The following is a 17,980-nucleotide window of genomic DNA, read 5'->3' as shown; positions in this document are numbered from 1 at the left end:
TCAAAAAACTGTCAAAATGTTTTAGTACGACTTTGAGGCACACCGCTTGATGGATTGTCGGCCCATTACGGCTTACGTAGTCAGAGATACAAGTATTACTATGGTGTGTGTATAAGGACCGCAAAATGGCACCCATCAGCAGACATTATCTGGCGTTTTGTTTCGCAATATTATGCAAGACCAACTTTTCTTACCCTCTGGTACCTGCTGATCTGTATTTGAGAGCTGCATAAGTCCTGAAAATTTGCGCACGTCCGCCACTGTAGTCCGTGCCGACGCCGTGGTCAATATGCTTCTTCTTTTTCACCATCTTCTTGTTATGGGACATTCATCCTCCGCTGTTGCCATTTCTTATATAAAGTAGTGTAAAGTTCTTACTTATATCTGTCAGTAAACTCGCCATGAAAGCGTTAAAACATACCGGTGTAGTGAGTTTACATTATTCACCCAAGGAACTTTAGTTATGAGAGAGTTCCGGTCGGACAGTTTTTCACGGGACACACGTTGTTGCACTAGTGAGCCACGGATGAGGAGATGCTGCTCCGTTATTGATTGAAGTAAAGTCTGAATGTCATTAAAACAGTTAGCGCCATCTTTTGACGCTTCTTCCACTCCCGTCCTTGCACGCTACACCGCTACAACAAAGATGACGGGGAGAAGACGCTGTCAAAGGTGAGCCACGTAAATAAGACCGCCAGACTGTCAGAAAGCGACTTGAAGATGATGTGTAAAACATCATCTATGCAACATTTTGACCAAAGATGTTATGTAGACCACAAGGAAGTCTTTTACATTTAGAAACAAATCATAATATGACTCCTTTAATGCAGTGTTTTTCAACCTTTTTTGAGCCAAGTCACATTTTTTTCATTGAAAAAATCCGGAGGCACACCACCATCAGAAAACATAAAAAGATTAAACTCAGTAGCCGATATTGACGATAAAAAGTCGTTCTCGCAATTGTTGTATATGAATTCAAACCATAACTAAGCATGCATCACTATAGCTCTTGTCTCAAAGTAGGTGTACTGTCATGTTTTCTTGTGTGTAGTGTTTTAGTTCTTGTCTTGCGCTCCTATTTTGGAGTTGATTGTAATGTCATGTTCGGATGTACTTTGTGGACGCCGTCTGCTCCACACGCTGTAAGTCTTTGCTGTCGTCCAGCATTCTGTTTTTGTTTACTTTGCAGCCAGTTCAGTTTTAGCTTCATTTTCCATAACCTTCCCTAAGCTTCAATGCCTTTTCTTAGCGGCACTCGCGTTTTGGTTTAAGCGTTAGATACCTTTTTACCTGCAAACCATCGTCGTCGTTCCCGACATCTACAAAGCAATTAGCTACTTGCTGCCACCTACTGGTATGGAAGAGTATTACACGGTTACTCTGCTGAGCTCTTGACAGCACAAACACTCAACAACAACACATTTGCGGATTATAATTACTGGTTTGCAAAAAATATTTTTGAACCCAATTAGGTGAAATTACATAATCTCCCACGGCACACCAGACAATATCTCACGGTACACTAGTGTGCCGCGCGGCACAGTGGTTGAAAAACGCTGCTTTAATGCACCTTATAATCCGGTGCACCCTTTGGTCCAGAAAATACGGTATTCATATTTACATTGTTTCTCATGCCTCGCGATGTTCAAGAACCGATTGAGTTTGTGAATGGAGGTTACGTTCTATTTCGGCAATAATGCTTTGGATTGAGAGTGGGCGTCAGACAGGTGCGTCTCACCTGCGTGCCCAGAGCCTGGATGTCGTGTTCGAAGGTGGTGTGCATCCTCTGCAGCGTCTCCACCGTGTTCTGGTCGCGGCCCAGCTCCTCTGGGAGCTTCTTGTGCTTGTCCAGGATGCGTCCCAGGATCTCCTTGGCGTCGTGGTAGAACTTGTGCAGCTCGAAGGAGGCGGCCAGGATCTGCGTGCGCGTGTCGATGAGCTCCAGCAGGTCGGCCCAGGCCTCGTTCAGGCCGTCCTTCCATTCGGCGACGGTGGCGGCGTCGCCGTGGCCGCCGTTGATCAGCTCGTCCGCCAGCCGGTTGACGCCGTCCACGCGCTCTTGGCCGATGTTGCCCGTGTCGCGGGCGAATTCTCGGAAGCGCTCCTGCAGCATCTGCGGGGGGGCGGAAACAGGCTGTTGGCGAGAGGGCGGAGCTAACAGATGAGGCGCCAGCGGATGGCGCGTACTGACCGTCACGTGCTCGTAGTCCTGGCCCAGCTCGTGCGAGCCGGCGACTACCTCCCTCTCCGCGATCCACTGCTCCAGGTCGTCCACTTCCCTGTTGAGCTGGAAGAGACGGAAGCGCTCGTCCAGCTTCCCTCGACGTTCCTCCGACAGATCCTTCAGGCCGGCGTAGAGCTTGTCCACCTGCGACTGACGCATTCCGATGCGTTCGCTGTGGACACAAATCCAACAGAACCTTTAGCCCGCAGGTGTCTAAAGTGCGGCCCCGACGCCTTCTAAAAATACCCCTACAAAATAAAAGTGGCATTAAAGATGAAACAGGTGAAATGTAACCAAGAAGTGTTGACTCTAATAATGAATCAAAATCAATGTTAGGAATTATTGACCTATTTAAGGCTCCAATTACTTCGCATCAAATAATATGCCATAAAAGTTTGCCATAAAAAAAAAGTTTTCTTTGACAAAAAGGCATAAAACAAACAAAAAAACATAAATAAAAAAAACCCTGTAAGTCACAGATAGATCTCAAGTTTATCCAGTGCAGTGTTTTTCAACCTTTTTTGAGCCAAGGCACATTTTTTTTCATGAAAAAAATACGGAGGCACACCACCAGCAGAAAAGGTTAAAAAATTAAACTCCACCAGGTTGTCGTGCCTTATTTTGAGTTTGTTGTTGTTTCCTGTGTGTATTGCTTTAGTTCCTGTCTTGCGCTGTTATTTTGGTGACCCTTCCTGTTTTGTTGGTGTTCTCTTGTAGCAGCTTCACGCCTTCCTTTGAGCGCTATTGCTCGCCCCTGCTTTGTTTTCGCAATCAAGACTATTTAAGTTGTGCGTACGCTATCCTTCTTTGTGGGGACATTGTTGATTGTCATGTCATGTACGGGATGTGCTTTGTGGACGCCGTCTTTGCTCCACACGCTGTAAGTTTTTGCTGTCGTCCAGCATTCTGTTTTTGTTGACTTTGTAGCCAGTTCAGTTTTACTTTTGTTTTACATAGCCATCCCTATGCTTCAGTGCCTTTTCCTAGCGGGACTTGCCTTTTGTTGATTTTTGGTTTAAGCGGTACATACCTTTTTACCTGCACGCTGTCTCCCGCTGTGCTCTGCCTATTGGGATCACGACAAACCATCCTCGACGCGTTCCGACTTCTACAAAGCAACGAACTACCTGCTGCCACCTACTGATATAGAGTATTACATGGTTACCCTGCCAAGCTCTACACAGCACAGGCACTAGACAACGGCACATTATTATGACTATTGATTTGCAAAAAATATTTTTTGGACCAATTAGGTGAAGTTGCATAATTTCCCACGGCACACCAGTGTGCCAAAATCACTGATCTAGTGACTAATATACATACACATATATATATCTATATATATATACACATTGTTGCATATTTTGAGTGTTTGCCATAAAAAATTGGTTGTTTTTTTTGACAAAAATTACATAAACAAAACTAATAAAAAAAGATAGATCTCAAGTTTATCTAGAGAGTAATATATATATATATATATATATATATATATATATATATATATATATAAATATATATATATATATATGTACTAGGGTTGTTTCGATACCAATATTTTTTAATATTTTTAACTTTTATGGGTCCCTTTTTGATCCCAAAGAACTTTAGTGGGATTTAAAAAAAAAATAAAAAATGTCTTTGCTCAAAAAATAATAATTAATCAAAATCAATGCTTTTATGAATTATGGACTTATTCAAGGGTCCAATTACTTTACATTAAATATTCTACTTTGAAATATTTTTAGGGAAAATACATTATATTTTGTGTTCTTGCCATAAAAAAACACTGTTTACTTCAACACAAAGGACATAAAAACCCCCACCAAAAAAACAGAAGACAAAAATAAAAACATAGAATCCACAGCTAGATCTGAAGTTTATCTAGAGACTAAAAAAAAATATATATATAAACACACATATATATTAGTTTTTTATTTACTATTATAAGTGGGGCCCTTTTGGATCCCCAAGGATTTTAGTGGGATAGAAAAAAAACAAAAAAAACAGGCTTTGCTCAAATAATAATAATGAATCAAAATCACTGTTGTTATGGATTATTGACCTGTTCAGGACTCCAATTACTTTACATTAAATATTCAACTTTGAAATATTTTTAGGGAATATACATTATATTTTGTGTTTTTGCCATAAAAAAAAACATGTTTTTTTTTATAAAACAACTTTATATCGACAGATATATCTGAAGTTGATCTAGAGATTTAAGTGTTGACCCCAAAAAATTATTATTTAATTTATTTCAATAAAATATTTTGACAGGGACCCATAAGAAACCAAACTGGGGGAGCACTAAAAGGTTTAAAAAAAAAAAATCTATATATTGTATTGGTTGTGAAAATGAAAACTATGTTTCAGTTTGGACAGCCTGATTTAACCTTTGACCTCGACGTACCTGTCGGGGTGCTCGGCAGCCACCAGACCTCGGCTGGTGCTGGACAGCTGGTGGACGGTGTCTGCGTAGTCCTCCACCGCCTGCTCCAGGATCTGGTGCTTCTTCAACATGGCCACCGAGCTCTGCTCGTCCTGACAACACAAATACGTTGTCACGCAACATCATATACATACACACACACACATATATATAAATATATTTTTATAAGTACCAAAGAAAAAACTATTTAGGCCTGTGCCCAAATACTCCCACCCCCACTATTAATAATTATTCATTATGATTACAGAAAGAAACACCAGCAAAGGCTTCCTTGTTGACATTCTCTGTGTATGTTTTACGCTTGAAAAGTGTCAAACATTTACCCCCACTGTTGGGGTTTCTTGTAGGTAAATGAGAGATGATGAAACATTATCATCACACTTCAACATCTCTAAAATGTCAACGTTGCCTCTTTGCTAGGTCAGCATTGCAAATGAAAATATCTTCTTGATTTTGTCTTACATAAATATTAAATACATACCGTATTTTCCGGACTATAAAGTGCACTGTGCATAAGCCACACCCACTAAATATTAGAAGAAAAATATGTTTCCATATATTAGCCGCACCGGACGATAAGCCGCAGATTTTTACGTTGTGAAATTAGTTATTTACACAGAAATATTTTGTAAATGTTTATTTGCATACCTTAAATGTTTCGAAACGATGTCTTGTAACACTGCAGTAAAACGGCTGATCAAACAAAACAGAAGTCATAGTCATGGACCCACTAGCTGCGCAAGCTAGTTCTCCACTTAGCTAAACAGACTCAATAACTCCACGGTGACGTTTTGGTGAATTTACTGAAGAATTTGTGAAACTGAAACAACACAAAAAGAATGCCGTTGTAAGTTAATAATACTAAGACAGACACTCGTAAATGTAGCGTATTAGCTAATGCTAAAAACGCTAGCTTGATTACAATACGACAGCACGTAAAAATATGCATGAAAACACTCCTACAGACATCACACATGGGACGCTTTAGTAGGTAAGAATTGTTTTAGTTATATTGTAAAACTTGCAAACGTTGCTTGGAGTGATGAATGAAGAATTCATACGAGTAGAAACGCTATGGACGGCGAGAAGACGGAACGGCACCTCTACTTCCGGTTGAAAGCGCGGTCTAAACAGAAGGGCGATGCAATGAGCAAACTTGTCCAAAAGATGGCGCCATAGCACAAACAATCACACTTTTTTTTTTGTGTGTCTTTGCTTGTTTTTTTTCACTATTTGCATTATGGCCGTCAGTGAAGAAAAATCCATGGATTAGCCCCGCCATTTTATAAGCTGCAGGGTGCAAAGTGTAGGAAAGAAGTAGCAGTTAATAGTCCGGAATACACGGTATATAGAAATTAGAGATGTCTGTCGATATTATCGGCCGATAAATGCTTTAAAATGTAATATCGGAAATTATCGGTATCGGTTTCAAAATTATCGGTATCGGTTTCAAAAAGTAAAATGTGTGACTTTTTAAAACGCCGCTGTGTACACGGACGTAGGGAGAAGTACAGAGCGCCAATAAACTTTAAAGGCACTGCCTTTGCGTGCCGGCCCAATCACATACTATCTACGGCTTTTCACACACACAAGTGAATGCAAGGCATACTTGGTCAACAGCCATACTGGTCACACTGAGGGTGGCCGTATAAACAACTTTAACACTGTTACAAATATGCGCCACACTGTGAACCCACACCAAACAAGAATGACAAACACATTTCGGGAGAACATCCGCACCGTAACACAACAGAACAAACACCCAGAATCCCTTGCAGCACTAATTCTTCCGGGACGCTACAATATACACCCCCCGCTACCCCCTACCCTCCCACCTCAACCTCCTCATGCTCTCTCGGGGAGAGCATGTCAGAAATTCTAAACTGCTGTTTTGAGGCATGTTAAAAAAAAAAAATGCAATTTGTGACTTCAATAATAAATATGGCAGTGCCATGTTGGCATTTCTTTCCATAACTTGAGTTGATTTATTTTGGAAAACCTTGTTACATTGTTTAATGCATCCAGCGGGGCATCACAACAAAATTAGGCATAATAATGTGTTAATTCCACGACTGTATATATCGGTATCGGTTGATACTCTAATTGAAATGTTTATTTACTATTTTACCCAGAAGGAACAGGAAGTAGGTGTGAGCTACGCAGAGGCCGCATACAATGTGTGATATTGTTGTGAATTGTAATGTGACATGGCGAGCTCTGAGACAAGAACCTTGGCCTTCTCCTCAGACATCATGTAGAGCTCCTGCTCGCTCATCCAGGCTTCGGCCTCGGCGGCGTCGAAGTAGTACTGCTGAGCCTCGTGGGCCTCGCTCAGGCGGGAGTGGCGCTTCTCCGTCTCCTTGCGGATCTGCTCCCACAGCGCCTGCAGCTCGGCCAGACGCCGGCGGATGAGCTCGGTGGTGGGCCGGTCCTGCCTCAGGATGTGCTGGCTGCGCTGGAAGATGTCGTCGTAGCGCGGCTGGTGGCCCCGGATCTCCTTCTGCAGGGTCTGCGAGGGGTTAGAGGTCAGCCTGGGGCCCAGAAGGGTTACACCCCGGAGATGAAAGGTACCTGGTTCTTCTTGATGAGCAGCTGGACGGTCTGAAGGTTGTGTCCGTGGTCTGTGGAGGTGGCCACCGGCATCCTCTCCTCCACCCACAGCTGCACGCACAAAGCACACGCCATTAAACGCAAGCGCCCAGCGCCCCGGGGACGGGGAGGAGCTTCTACTCACGATCTCATCCTCCACGTCGCGGTTGAACTGGTGGATCTCGCGTGAGGACATGAGGTTTTCCCGGCGGCTCTGCAGCGGCGCCTGGAGAGAGCAGAACTTCTTCTCCACGCCGATCCTCTGACCGTCCACCTCCTCCGAGCCTTTGCCCTCCTGACTGAGCACCTGCGACTGACTCTGCAGCTCCTGCACCTCCTTCTGGCGCACCTCCACCTGGCTCTCCAGCATCTGGAGGAGCAGCGGGAGCAGTCAGCACACGCTCAGAACAGCCTTCTCCTTGAGGAGCGCCGGTCCCACCTGCTGTTTCTTGAGCAGGATGTTGACCGAGGTCAGGTCTTTGCCGTAGTCGTCGGACTGCAGCTGCCCGTCCAGGTTGGCCAGCCACTTGTCCAGGTCGGCGCAGCTCTGCGTGAAGAGCTCCGCCTTGTTGGCGTCAAACAGACACTTGGCCTTGGTCTGCGTGGTGGACTCCAGCTCCTCCCACATCTTCTTCAGCGACGCCAGCTTCTCTCGAACCATGGCCTCCGTCTCGGGCTTCTCCGCCATTAGCGCTTTGCCGTCCTGCCGCACAGGGAAACGCCGCGGTTAATTCTGATGGCCCTGACTCCGCCCACCGGCGGGAACAGGCCAGTGACAGCAGATTACATTCAGGAACAGACAGACAAGTAGTAATCTAGGAAACAGGAAGTAGTATTTAAATGTATAATCCATTTAGTAAACAGGAAGTAGTATTTAAATGTATAAGTGATTTAGTAAACAGGAAGTAGTATTTAAATGTATAAGTCATTTAGTAAACAGGAAGTAGTATTTAAATGTATAATCCATTTAGTAAATAGGAAGTAGTATTTAAATGTATAAGTCATTTAGTAAACAAAGAGTAGCATTTAAATGTATAATTAATTTAGTAAACAGCAAGTAGTACTTAAATGTATAAGTCATTTAGTAAACAAGAAGTAGTATTTAAATGTATAAGTCATTTAGTAAACAGGAAGTAGTATTTAAATGTATAAGTCATTTAGTAAACAGGAAGTAGTATTCAAATGTATAAGTCATTTAGTAAACAGGAAGTGGTATTGAAATGTATGTCATTTTGTAAACAGCAAGTAGTATTTAAATGTATAAGTCATTTAGTAAACAGGAAGTAGTATTTATATGTATAAGTCATTTAGTAAACAGGAAGTAGTATTTAAATGTATAAGTCATTTAGTAAACAGGAAGTAGTATTTAAATGTATATGTCATTTAGTAAACAGCAAGTAGTATTTAAATGTATAAGTCATTTAGTAAACAGGAAGTAGTATTTATATGTATAAGACATTTAGTAAACAGGAAGTAGTATTTAAATGTATAAGTCATTTAGTAAACAGGAAGTAGTATTTAAATGTATAAGTCACTTAGTAAACAGGAAGTAGTACTTATATATGCAAGGCATTTATTAAACAGCAAGTAGTATTTATATGTATAAGTCATTTAGTAAACAGGAAGTAGTATTTATATGTATAAGTCATTTAGTAAACAGGAAGTAGTATTTAAATGTATAAGTCATTTAGTAAACAGGAAGTAGTATTTAAATGTATATGTCATTTAGTAAACAGCAAGTAGTATTTAAATGTATAAGTCATTTAGTAAACAGGAAGTAGTATTTATATGTATAAGACATTTAGTAAACAGGAAGTAGTATTTAAATGTATAAGTCATTTAGTAAACAGGAAGTAGTATTTAAATGTATAAGTCACTTAGTAAACAGGAAGTAGTACTTATATATGCAAGGCATTTATTAAACAGCAAGTAGTATTTATATGTATAAGTCATTTAGTAAACAGGAAGTAGTATTTAAATGTATAAGTCATTTAGTAAACAGGAAGTAGTATTTATATGTATAAGAAATTTAGTAAACAGGAAGTAGTATTCAAATGTATAAGTCATTTAGTAAACAGGAAGTGGTATTTAAATGTATAAGTCATTTAGTAAACAGGAAGTAGTATTTAAATGTATAAGTAATTTAGTAAACAGGAAGTAGTATTTAAATGTATAAGTCATTTAGTAAACAGGAAGTAGTATTTATATGTATAAGACATTTAGTAAACAGGAAGTAGAATTTAAATGTATAAGTCACTTAGTAAACAGGAAGTAGTACTTATATATGCAAGGCATTTATTAAACAGCAAGTAGTATTTATATGTATAAGACATTTAGTAAACAGGAAGTAGTATTTAAATGTATAAGTCATTTAGTAAACAGGAAGTAGTATTTATATGTATAAGACATTTAGTAAACAGGAAGTAGTATTTAAATGTATAAGTCACTTAGTAAACAGGAAGTAGTACTTATATATGCAAGGCATTTATTAAACAGCAAGTAGTATTTATATGTATAAGACATTTAGTAAACAGGAAGTAGTATTTAAAGGTATAAGTCATTTAGTAAACAGGAAGTAGTATTTAAATGTATAAGTAATTTAGTAAACAGGAAGTAGTATTTAAATGTATAAGTCACTTATATCTATAAAGCATTTATTAAACAGCTGTAGTTTTTATATGTATAAGACAATTAGTAAACATCAAGTAGTATTAATATGTACAAGTCATTTAGTAAACAGGAAGTAGTATTTATATGTATAAATAATCTAATATAGCAGGAAGTAATTCATATGTATTTATATGTATAAGTCATTTAGCAACTTTTATGTATAAGTCAATTAGTAAACAGCAAGTAGTATTTATATGTATAAGATATTTAGTAAACAGGAAGTTGTATTTATATGTATAAGTCATTTAGTAAACAGCAAGTAGTACTTACTGTATATGTATAAGTAATTTCGTAAACAGGAAGTACTTTTTGTACAAGTCACTTAGTATACAGGAAATATTATTTCTATGTATATGTAAGCAATTTAATATAGCAGGAAGTAGAATTTATATGTATATGTAATTAAATAGGAAGTAGTATTTATATGTATATATCATTCAGTATACAGGAAGTAGTATTTCTATGTATAAGTCATTTAGCATAAAGGAAGTAGTATTTATACGTACAGTATAAGTCGTTTAGTATACAGGATATAGTATTTATATGTACAAATAATTTTGTATACAGGAAATAGAGTTTATATGTATGAATAATTTCGTTTAGCAGGAAGAAGTATTTGTGTATGTAACATAGTATAGCAGGAAGCAGTAATTATATATATTATATAGCAGGAAGTAGTATAAATGTGTAACACAGTATCGCACAAAGTACTCTATTTGTTGTATATGTAACACAGTACATCAGGAAGTCGTATCAGCAGTATGTTCGCACGTAAACAGGAGGAAGTATTACTAGTACCGGTAGTCATGTAGCACGTATACAAGAGAAAATATCACTAGTAGTATTGCAGCAGGTATACAGTAGGAAATAGTATTATAGGTATTAGTATTAGTAAAGAAGAGGAAGTAGTATTAGTAGTATTGTAGCATGTATTGAAGAATAAGTACTATTATTAATAGTATTGTAGCAGGTATAGAAAAGGAAGTAGTATTATTAGTATTGTAGCATGTATACAAGAGGAAGTAGTTTTATAGATATTAGTATTAGTAAAGAAGAGGAAGTAGTATTAATAGCATTGTAGCATGTATTGAAGAGGAAGTAGTATTATTAGTAATATTGTAGTAGGTATACTGTAAGAAGTAGTATTAGTATTAAAAGTATTGTAGCAGGTATAGAAGAGAAAGTAGTATTAGTAGTATACGTATTAGTATAGAAGAGAAAGTAGTATTAGTAGTATAAGTATGTTGTCTTTGTATAGAAGAGAAGTAGTATTAGTGCGTGCGTGTGTATACATACTGTATGTATGTATGTATGTATGTATGTATAGATATACATACATACATATGTATATATTAGTGTCAGTGCTTCCTGACCTTCTCGATCTTGTCCAGCCACTCCTTGTTGGACTGCAGCTCGGCCATGAAGGCCTGGTGTTTGAGCCACTTGCTGTGAAGGTTGCGGGCCTCGTCGTAGGTCATGTCCTGAGCCGTGAGCATCTTCTCGTTGATCCACAAGGACAGCTGAGGTGGTACAGACAAACAAACATGCTCATTGTTGTTATTGTTATTGTTGTTATTGTCATTTTTATTAGACCAGACCTCCTGGCAGTCCTGCAGGAACTTCTGGAGGTCTCTGTTGTCCTTCAGCCTCATCAGCAGGTCGTTGGCGTCCGCTCGGTTCTTCTGGTGCCTGATGGAGCGCATGGTGTCTTCAGCCACGCAAACTGGAAGTCATCTTAACCTCTGACCTCAACTCACCGCTGGTCGATGGAGTCGACCTTGTCTTGGATGCGCTCGGTGTTGATGTTGCCGTCGGTGACCAGGCGGCGGCCGGTGTCCACCACGCCGCTGATCTTCTCCTCGTTGGCGTCCATGGTGGTCATGAAGTCCTCCTGCTTCTTGATGGCGGCCTGGGCGCCCTCCAGGGTGGTGGGCATCTCGGTGTGGGCCAGGACGTACTCCTGGGGACACGCACGGAGCGTCAGGTGTGCATACCTGCCAACTTTTGAAATCAGAAAAATCTAGTAGCCAGGGTCCAGGGGCCACAGGCCCCGGTAGGTCCAGGACAAAGTCCTGGTGGGGGGTTCAGGCTTCGCCCCCCGACGCAAAATGATTATTAGCATTCAGACAGGTTAAAATGTTGCTAAAACCATCACTTTTCTATCAGTCACAGTGACTTTTCAAAACAAAAATATTACAGCAAAAATCATATGGGTTGATTGACATGTTTATTCTGTAAGCTAACTTCAATAGTTTGAAATTATTTTGACAGTTAATGCCAGTTATCCTGTCAACCTTTCACAAGACTTCAATTTGTTAATTGAAAGTATAAACAGTATAAACACTTTTTACAGTAAACAAATGGTAAAACAGTACTAAACAATTCCATAAAAAAAAAAAATTGGTGTCATTATTAACTTTCTGTCCAAGCTTGTATAATCTACTGCCTTGTTCAATTGTATAAAATAGTCTGTGCCTAAAATTCACATTTCTATCACAATTATCATACTGTAAACATGGTAAGCTAACTTCATTAAAATTAATAGTCCTGTCAATAGCATGGAATTACAATTCAAATGTAGTTTTTTTGTAAGCCTTTCAAAAGAATTCAAAATATGAAAAATTAATGAAAATTAATTTAAGCCATCAGACACTTGAAAAGTGGCACATCACATCTCTAATGTAATCATTTTAACTTTTCAACAGAAATAGCACTGCAAAAATATTAAGGACATACTTCTGTATTTTGGTAGTTATGCTGTCAACATTTAACAAGATTTCTTCAACTTGGACTTGAAAGCATAAATAGTATAAACACTTTTAACAGTACTAAACAATTCCAATAGATAACATTGGTGTCATTACCTTTTTGTGGCTAAAATCCGAAAAACGTTGAAAGTTTTCCACTTGTATCGCTAGCAACGGCATTAGACTTGTGTTTTTTTGTCCCAACGTGGTCTTTTACATCGCTAATTCCTCCGTGTCCGATCGAAAAATCTTGTCTGCACAAGGTGCAATTCGCGTAGTTTTCACCCTTTTTGGAAGGGATAATTATTCCCGGATAGGCTTTTGAATATTCTTTACGGAATGACTGCAGTTTTCTTTTCGGTTTAAGACTCGTTTGCGATTTTTCTCCGGCTGATTCCATGATCGTTCGCTCGTTTGGAAACAATGACAACAGGTGCCTCGTGCTTGGCAGCGGTGCTATAAATAGCCTCGCGCATTTAAAAAAAATATTTTTTTTTAATTAATGAAAAACCGTATTTTTTATCACTGCAACCGTAACCCGGAATAGGTTGATGAAAACCGTACTAATTACGGGAAAACCGGAGTAGTTGGCAGGTATGGGTGTGACGTGGGGGCAGTGGGAGCCGGGGGTCTCACCTGGTTGTTGAGGAAGGCCTCGGCCTGCTTGGTGTCCCTGAGGAAGAGCTGGTAGGAGTGGGACTGGGACAGCAGGTTCTGGCGGTTCTCCCACATCTTGTGCAGCTCGTTCCAGCCGGTGTCCAGCGCCTGCAGCCGCTGGCGCAGGAACATGTACTGTGCGTCCGTCTGGCCCTGCGTCACCATCTCGCCCATGTCGCGCATCTTCTGGTAGTCCTCCTCGTAGTTGCGGATCTCGTTCTTGATGCCCTCGTGCTGGGTCAGCAGCTTCTCGGCCTCCGCCAGCGTGTTGGGCATGTCCTCGGAGGCGATGGCCGTCTGCGTCCTCGACAGCCACGACTGGAAGTCGTCCAGCTCGCGCAGGAACTGCTGCAGCTTGCTGGCCTCGCCCAGAGACTCCTCCCGGTTCTTCATGGTGTCCTGAGGGGCGGAACTGGTTGGCGTCATACCATACGGCGTGGAAGGAGGCGGGGACGTACCTTCATCTCCTCCCACACGCCCGTGATCTCCGCCAGCCGTCCCTTGATGGCCTCGGACTGCTCCGTGTGCTCCGAGCCCAAACGCTCCGCCTCTTTCCCCAGGTCGCCCAGCTTGTCCTCGATGGCGGCCAGGTCCCGCTCCATTCCTGTCAACTTCCTCTGCAGCGCCATGACGCCCGCCAGGTCGTTACCCAGCTCCTGGGTGGACTCGATGACCTGGTGGCATCCAGGAGGTTGTAGTTACTCAGGGATTGACTTTCATTGATGTTTGATATCAGACATCAGCAAAACAATACATGTATCGGGTGATTTTGGCTTTCATCCAAAATGTGCGATAAGAGCAGTCCCGCAGAATGTTGACTTGTGTGATATCATGTGCGATACAAGCTGCTCAGCAGAGTGTTTACTTGTGTGTGATATCATGTGCGATACAAGCAGTCCTGCAGCGTGTTTACTTGTGTGTGATATCATGTGCGATACATGCAGTCCTGCAGCGTGTTTACTTGTGTGTGATATCATTTGCGATACAAGCAGTTCTGCAGTGTGTTTACTTGTGTGTGATGTGACAATCATTGGTACTTTAACTTTAATATAATGTGCGATACAAGCAGTCCTGCAGCATGTTTACTTGTGTGTGATATCATGTGCAATACAAGCAGTCCTGCAGCGTGTTTACTTGTGTGTGATGTGACAATCATTGGTACTTTAATATAATGTGCGATACAAGCAGTCCTGCAGCGTGTTTACTTGTGCGTGATATCATGTGCAATACAAACAGTCCTGCAGCGTGTTTATTTTTGTGTGTGTTATCATGTGCGATACAAGCAGTCCTGCAGTGTTTACTTGTGTGTGATATCATGTGCGATACAAGCAGTCTCGCAGTGTGTTTACTTGCGTGATACAAGCAGTCCTGCAGAATGTTTACTTGTGTGATATCATGTGCGATACAAGCAGTCCTGCAGAGTTTTTACTTGTGTGTGATATCGTGTGCGATATAAGCAGTCCTGCAAAGAGTTTACTTGTGTGTGATATCATGTGCGATACAAGCAGTCCTGCAGAATGTTTACCCTGTGTGTGATATTACGTGCGATACAAGCAGTCATGCAGTGTTTACTTGTGTGTGATATCATGTGCGATACAAGCAGTCTCGCAGTGTGTTTACTTGTGTGATACAAGCAGTCCTGCAGAATGTTTACTTGTGTGATATCATGTGCGATACAAGCAGTCCCGCAGAGTGTTTTACTTGTGTGTGATATCATGTGCGATACAAGCAGTCCTGCAGAGGGTTTACTTGTGTGCGATATCATGTGCGATATAAGCAGTCCTGCAAAGGGTTTACTTGTGTGTGATATCATGTGCGATACAAGCAGTCTTGCAGAATGTTTACTTGTGTGTGATATCATGTGCGCTACAAGCAGTCCTGCAGAGTGTTTGTGTGTGATATTATGTGCGATACAAGCAGTCGCACAGCATGTTTACTTGTATGATATCATGTGCGATACATGCAGTCCTGCAGCGTGTTTACTTGTGTGTGATATCATGCGCGATACAGTCCTGCAGTGTTTACTTGTGTGTGATATCATGTGCGATACAAGCAGTCCTGCAGAGAGTTTACTTGTGTGTGATATCATGTGCGATCCAAGCAGTCCTGCAGAGTGTTTACTTGTGTGTGATATCATGTGCGCTACAAGCAGTCCTGCAGTGTTTACTTGTGTGATATCATCTGCGATACAAGCAGTCCTGCAGAGTGTTTACTTGTGTGTGATATCATGTGCGATACAAGCAGTCCCGCAGCATGTTTACTTTTGTGTAATATGTGCGATACATGCAATCCTGCAGAGTGTTTAATTGTGTGTGTGATATCATGTGCAATACAAGCAGTACTGCAGAGGGTTTACTTGTGTGTGATATCATGTGCAATACAAGCAGTCCTGCAGAGAGTTTACTTGTGCAAAGCTGACAGTGAACATCTAAATGTCCTTCAATAAGTCCTTTACATTTACAAAAGGTAAACATGCTAGGCTATAGGCTACTTGAGGCTAGCAGCTACACAACAGCTAAGCACACATGCTAGACATAGGAAATAATCATTGAACCATAAAACGTGACATTTGTCAACATAAACACAGTATCAAATATAGTTGCATTTTACTTACACACTCCAAGGCAACATTAGAAAGTATCCAGTAACAAACGTGTCTGCATCATTCAACTTACTGTGTCATGAGCTTAACTTTATGAATCAGTGTGACCACTAGGTGTCGCCTAAACCAATTACCACTCCACTTCCACTTAAAGACGGAATAGGCTAGTGGTTTCCATACCCACCACCGATGGCAGGCTTTGATCATTTTCTAACATTCCACACTACAAAATAAAACAAGTATGCATGATTCCTGCTGATATCAGTATCTTACAAGTATTCTACAAGTTCTGTCGAGCATGTTTCTGCAGACTGGTACCTTGGTCTTCTCTTTGATCCACGACTTGGTTTCATTGCACTCCAGGTGGTAGTTCTGGACTCCCAGAGCGGAGCTCAGACTGTCCTTCTTCTGGTCCACCAGGTCTCGGAACTGACTCCACCTGACAAGAAGCAGCATTCACTGACTTGTCAGTCTACTTCTATATTGAAGCATCAGTATAAATTCTTAAGTTTAAGTAAAGTTTCCGTTTCAATTCTTAAGTTTAAGTAAATTTTCTGTTTCAATTCTTAAGTTTAAGTAAAGTTTCCGTTTCAATTCTTAAGTTTAAGTCAAGTTTCTCTCTCAATTCTTAAGTTTAGGCAACGTTTCCGTTTCAATTCTTAGGTTTAAGTCAAGTTTCTGTTTCAGTTCTTAAGTTTAGGTAAAGTTTCAGTTTCAATTCTTAAGTTTAAGTCAAGTTTCAGTTTCAATTCTTAAGTTTAGGTAAAGTTTCAGTTTCAATTCTTAAGTTTAAGTAAAGTTTCAGTTTCAATTCTTAACCGTAAGTACATTTTCAGTTTCAATTCTTAAGCTGAAGTCAAGTTTCTGTTTCAATTCTTAAGTTTAGGTGAAGTTTCAGTTTCAATTCTTAAGTTTAGGTAAAGTTTCAGTTTCAATTCTTAAGCGTAAGTACATTTTCAGTTTAAATTCTTAAGTTTAAGTAAAGTTTCTGTTTAAATTCTTCATATTGAATCAAGTTTCAGTTTAAATTTTTAAGTTGAAGTAAAGTTTCAGTTTCAATTCTTAAGTTTAGGTAAAGTTTCAGTTCCAATTCTTAAGTTGAAGTCAAGTTTCAGTTTCAATTCTTAAGTTGAAGTCAAGTTTCAGTTAAGTTTCAGTTTCAATTCTTCAGCGTTAGTCAAGTTTCAGTTTCAATTCTTAAGTTGAAGTCAAGTTTCTGTTTCAATTCTTAAGTTGAAGTCAAGTTTCTGTTTCAATTCTTAAGTTTAGGTGAAGTTTCAGTTTCAATTCTTAAGTTTAGGTAGAGCTTCAATTCTTAACTTTAAGTCAAGTTTCAGTTACAATATTAAGCGTAAGTAAATTTCCATTTTCAATTCTAAGTTTAAGTCAAGTTTCTGTTTTAATTCTTAAGATTGAATCAAGTTTCAGTTTCAATTTTTAAGTTGAAGTAAAGTTTCAGTTTCAATTCTTAAGTTTAGGTAAAGTTTCAGTTTCAATTCTTAAGTTTAGGTCAAGTTTCAGTTTCAATTATTAAGCGTAAGTAAACTTTCAGTTTCAATTCTTAAGTTTAAGTAAAGTTTCTGTTTAAATTCTTAAGATTGAATCAAGTTTCAGTTTCAATTTTTAAGTTTAAGTAAAGTTTCAGTTTAAATTCTTAAGTTTAGGTAAAGTTTCAGTTTCAATTCTTAAACTGAAGTCAAGTTTCAGTTTCAATTCTTAAGTTGAAGTCAAGTTTCAGTTAAGTTTCAGTTTCAATTCTTAAGCGTAAGTCAAGTTTCAGTTGAAGTAAATTTTCTGTTTCAATTCTTAAGTTTAGGTGAAGTTTCAATTCTTAAGTTTAGGTAAAGTTTCAGTTTCAATTCTTAAGTTTAGGTCAAGTTTCAGTTTCAATAATTAAGCGTAAGTACATTTTCAGTTTAAATTCTTAAGATTAAGGAACGTTTGTGTTTAAATTCTTAAGATTGAATCAAGTTTCAGTTTAAATTCTTAAGTTTAATTAAAGTTTCAGTTTCAATTCTTAAGTTGAAGTCAAGTTTCAGTTT

The 17,980-nt window shown here is 39.5% G+C and overlaps 1 protein-coding gene across 2 annotated transcripts in view; it reads right to left on the bottom strand.

Annotated features, from left to right (window-relative positions):
• Positions 1 to 17,980, bottom strand: part of sptbn1 (spectrin, beta, non-erythrocytic 1) — a 161,508-nt gene that overhangs the window by 29,649 nt on the left and 113,879 nt on the right. For both annotated transcript variants that reach the window (XM_061967787.1, XM_061967778.2), the window contains 13 exons: positions 16,257 to 16,377; positions 13,795 to 14,010; positions 13,316 to 13,735; positions 11,690 to 11,892; positions 11,531 to 11,621; positions 11,306 to 11,452; positions 7,702 to 7,965; positions 7,408 to 7,632; positions 7,245 to 7,334; positions 6,904 to 7,182; positions 4,635 to 4,765; positions 2,192 to 2,396; positions 1,739 to 2,113 (listed from right to left, as the gene is read on the bottom strand). In XM_061967787.1, coding sequence (XP_061823771.1) covers positions 1,739 to 2,113; positions 2,192 to 2,396; positions 4,635 to 4,765; positions 6,904 to 7,182; positions 7,245 to 7,334; positions 7,408 to 7,632; positions 7,702 to 7,965; positions 11,306 to 11,452; positions 11,531 to 11,621; positions 11,690 to 11,892; positions 13,316 to 13,735; positions 13,795 to 14,010; positions 16,257 to 16,377 — 2,767 coding nt within the window. The remainder of the gene's footprint in view (positions 1 to 1,738; positions 2,114 to 2,191; positions 2,397 to 4,634; positions 4,766 to 6,903; positions 7,183 to 7,244; positions 7,335 to 7,407; positions 7,633 to 7,701; positions 7,966 to 11,305; positions 11,453 to 11,530; positions 11,622 to 11,689; positions 11,893 to 13,315; positions 13,736 to 13,794; positions 14,011 to 16,256; positions 16,378 to 17,980) is intronic.

Source organism: Nerophis lumbriciformis, linkage group LG02 (assembly GCF_033978685.3).
Source record: "Nerophis lumbriciformis linkage group LG02, RoL_Nlum_v2.1, whole genome shotgun sequence".
In the NCBI taxonomy this organism is placed as follows: Eukaryota; Metazoa; Chordata; class Actinopteri; order Syngnathiformes; family Syngnathidae; genus Nerophis; species Nerophis lumbriciformis.
The sequence above is the reverse complement of the archived record's forward strand: the minus strand, read 5'-3'. Positions and strand labels throughout refer to the sequence as shown.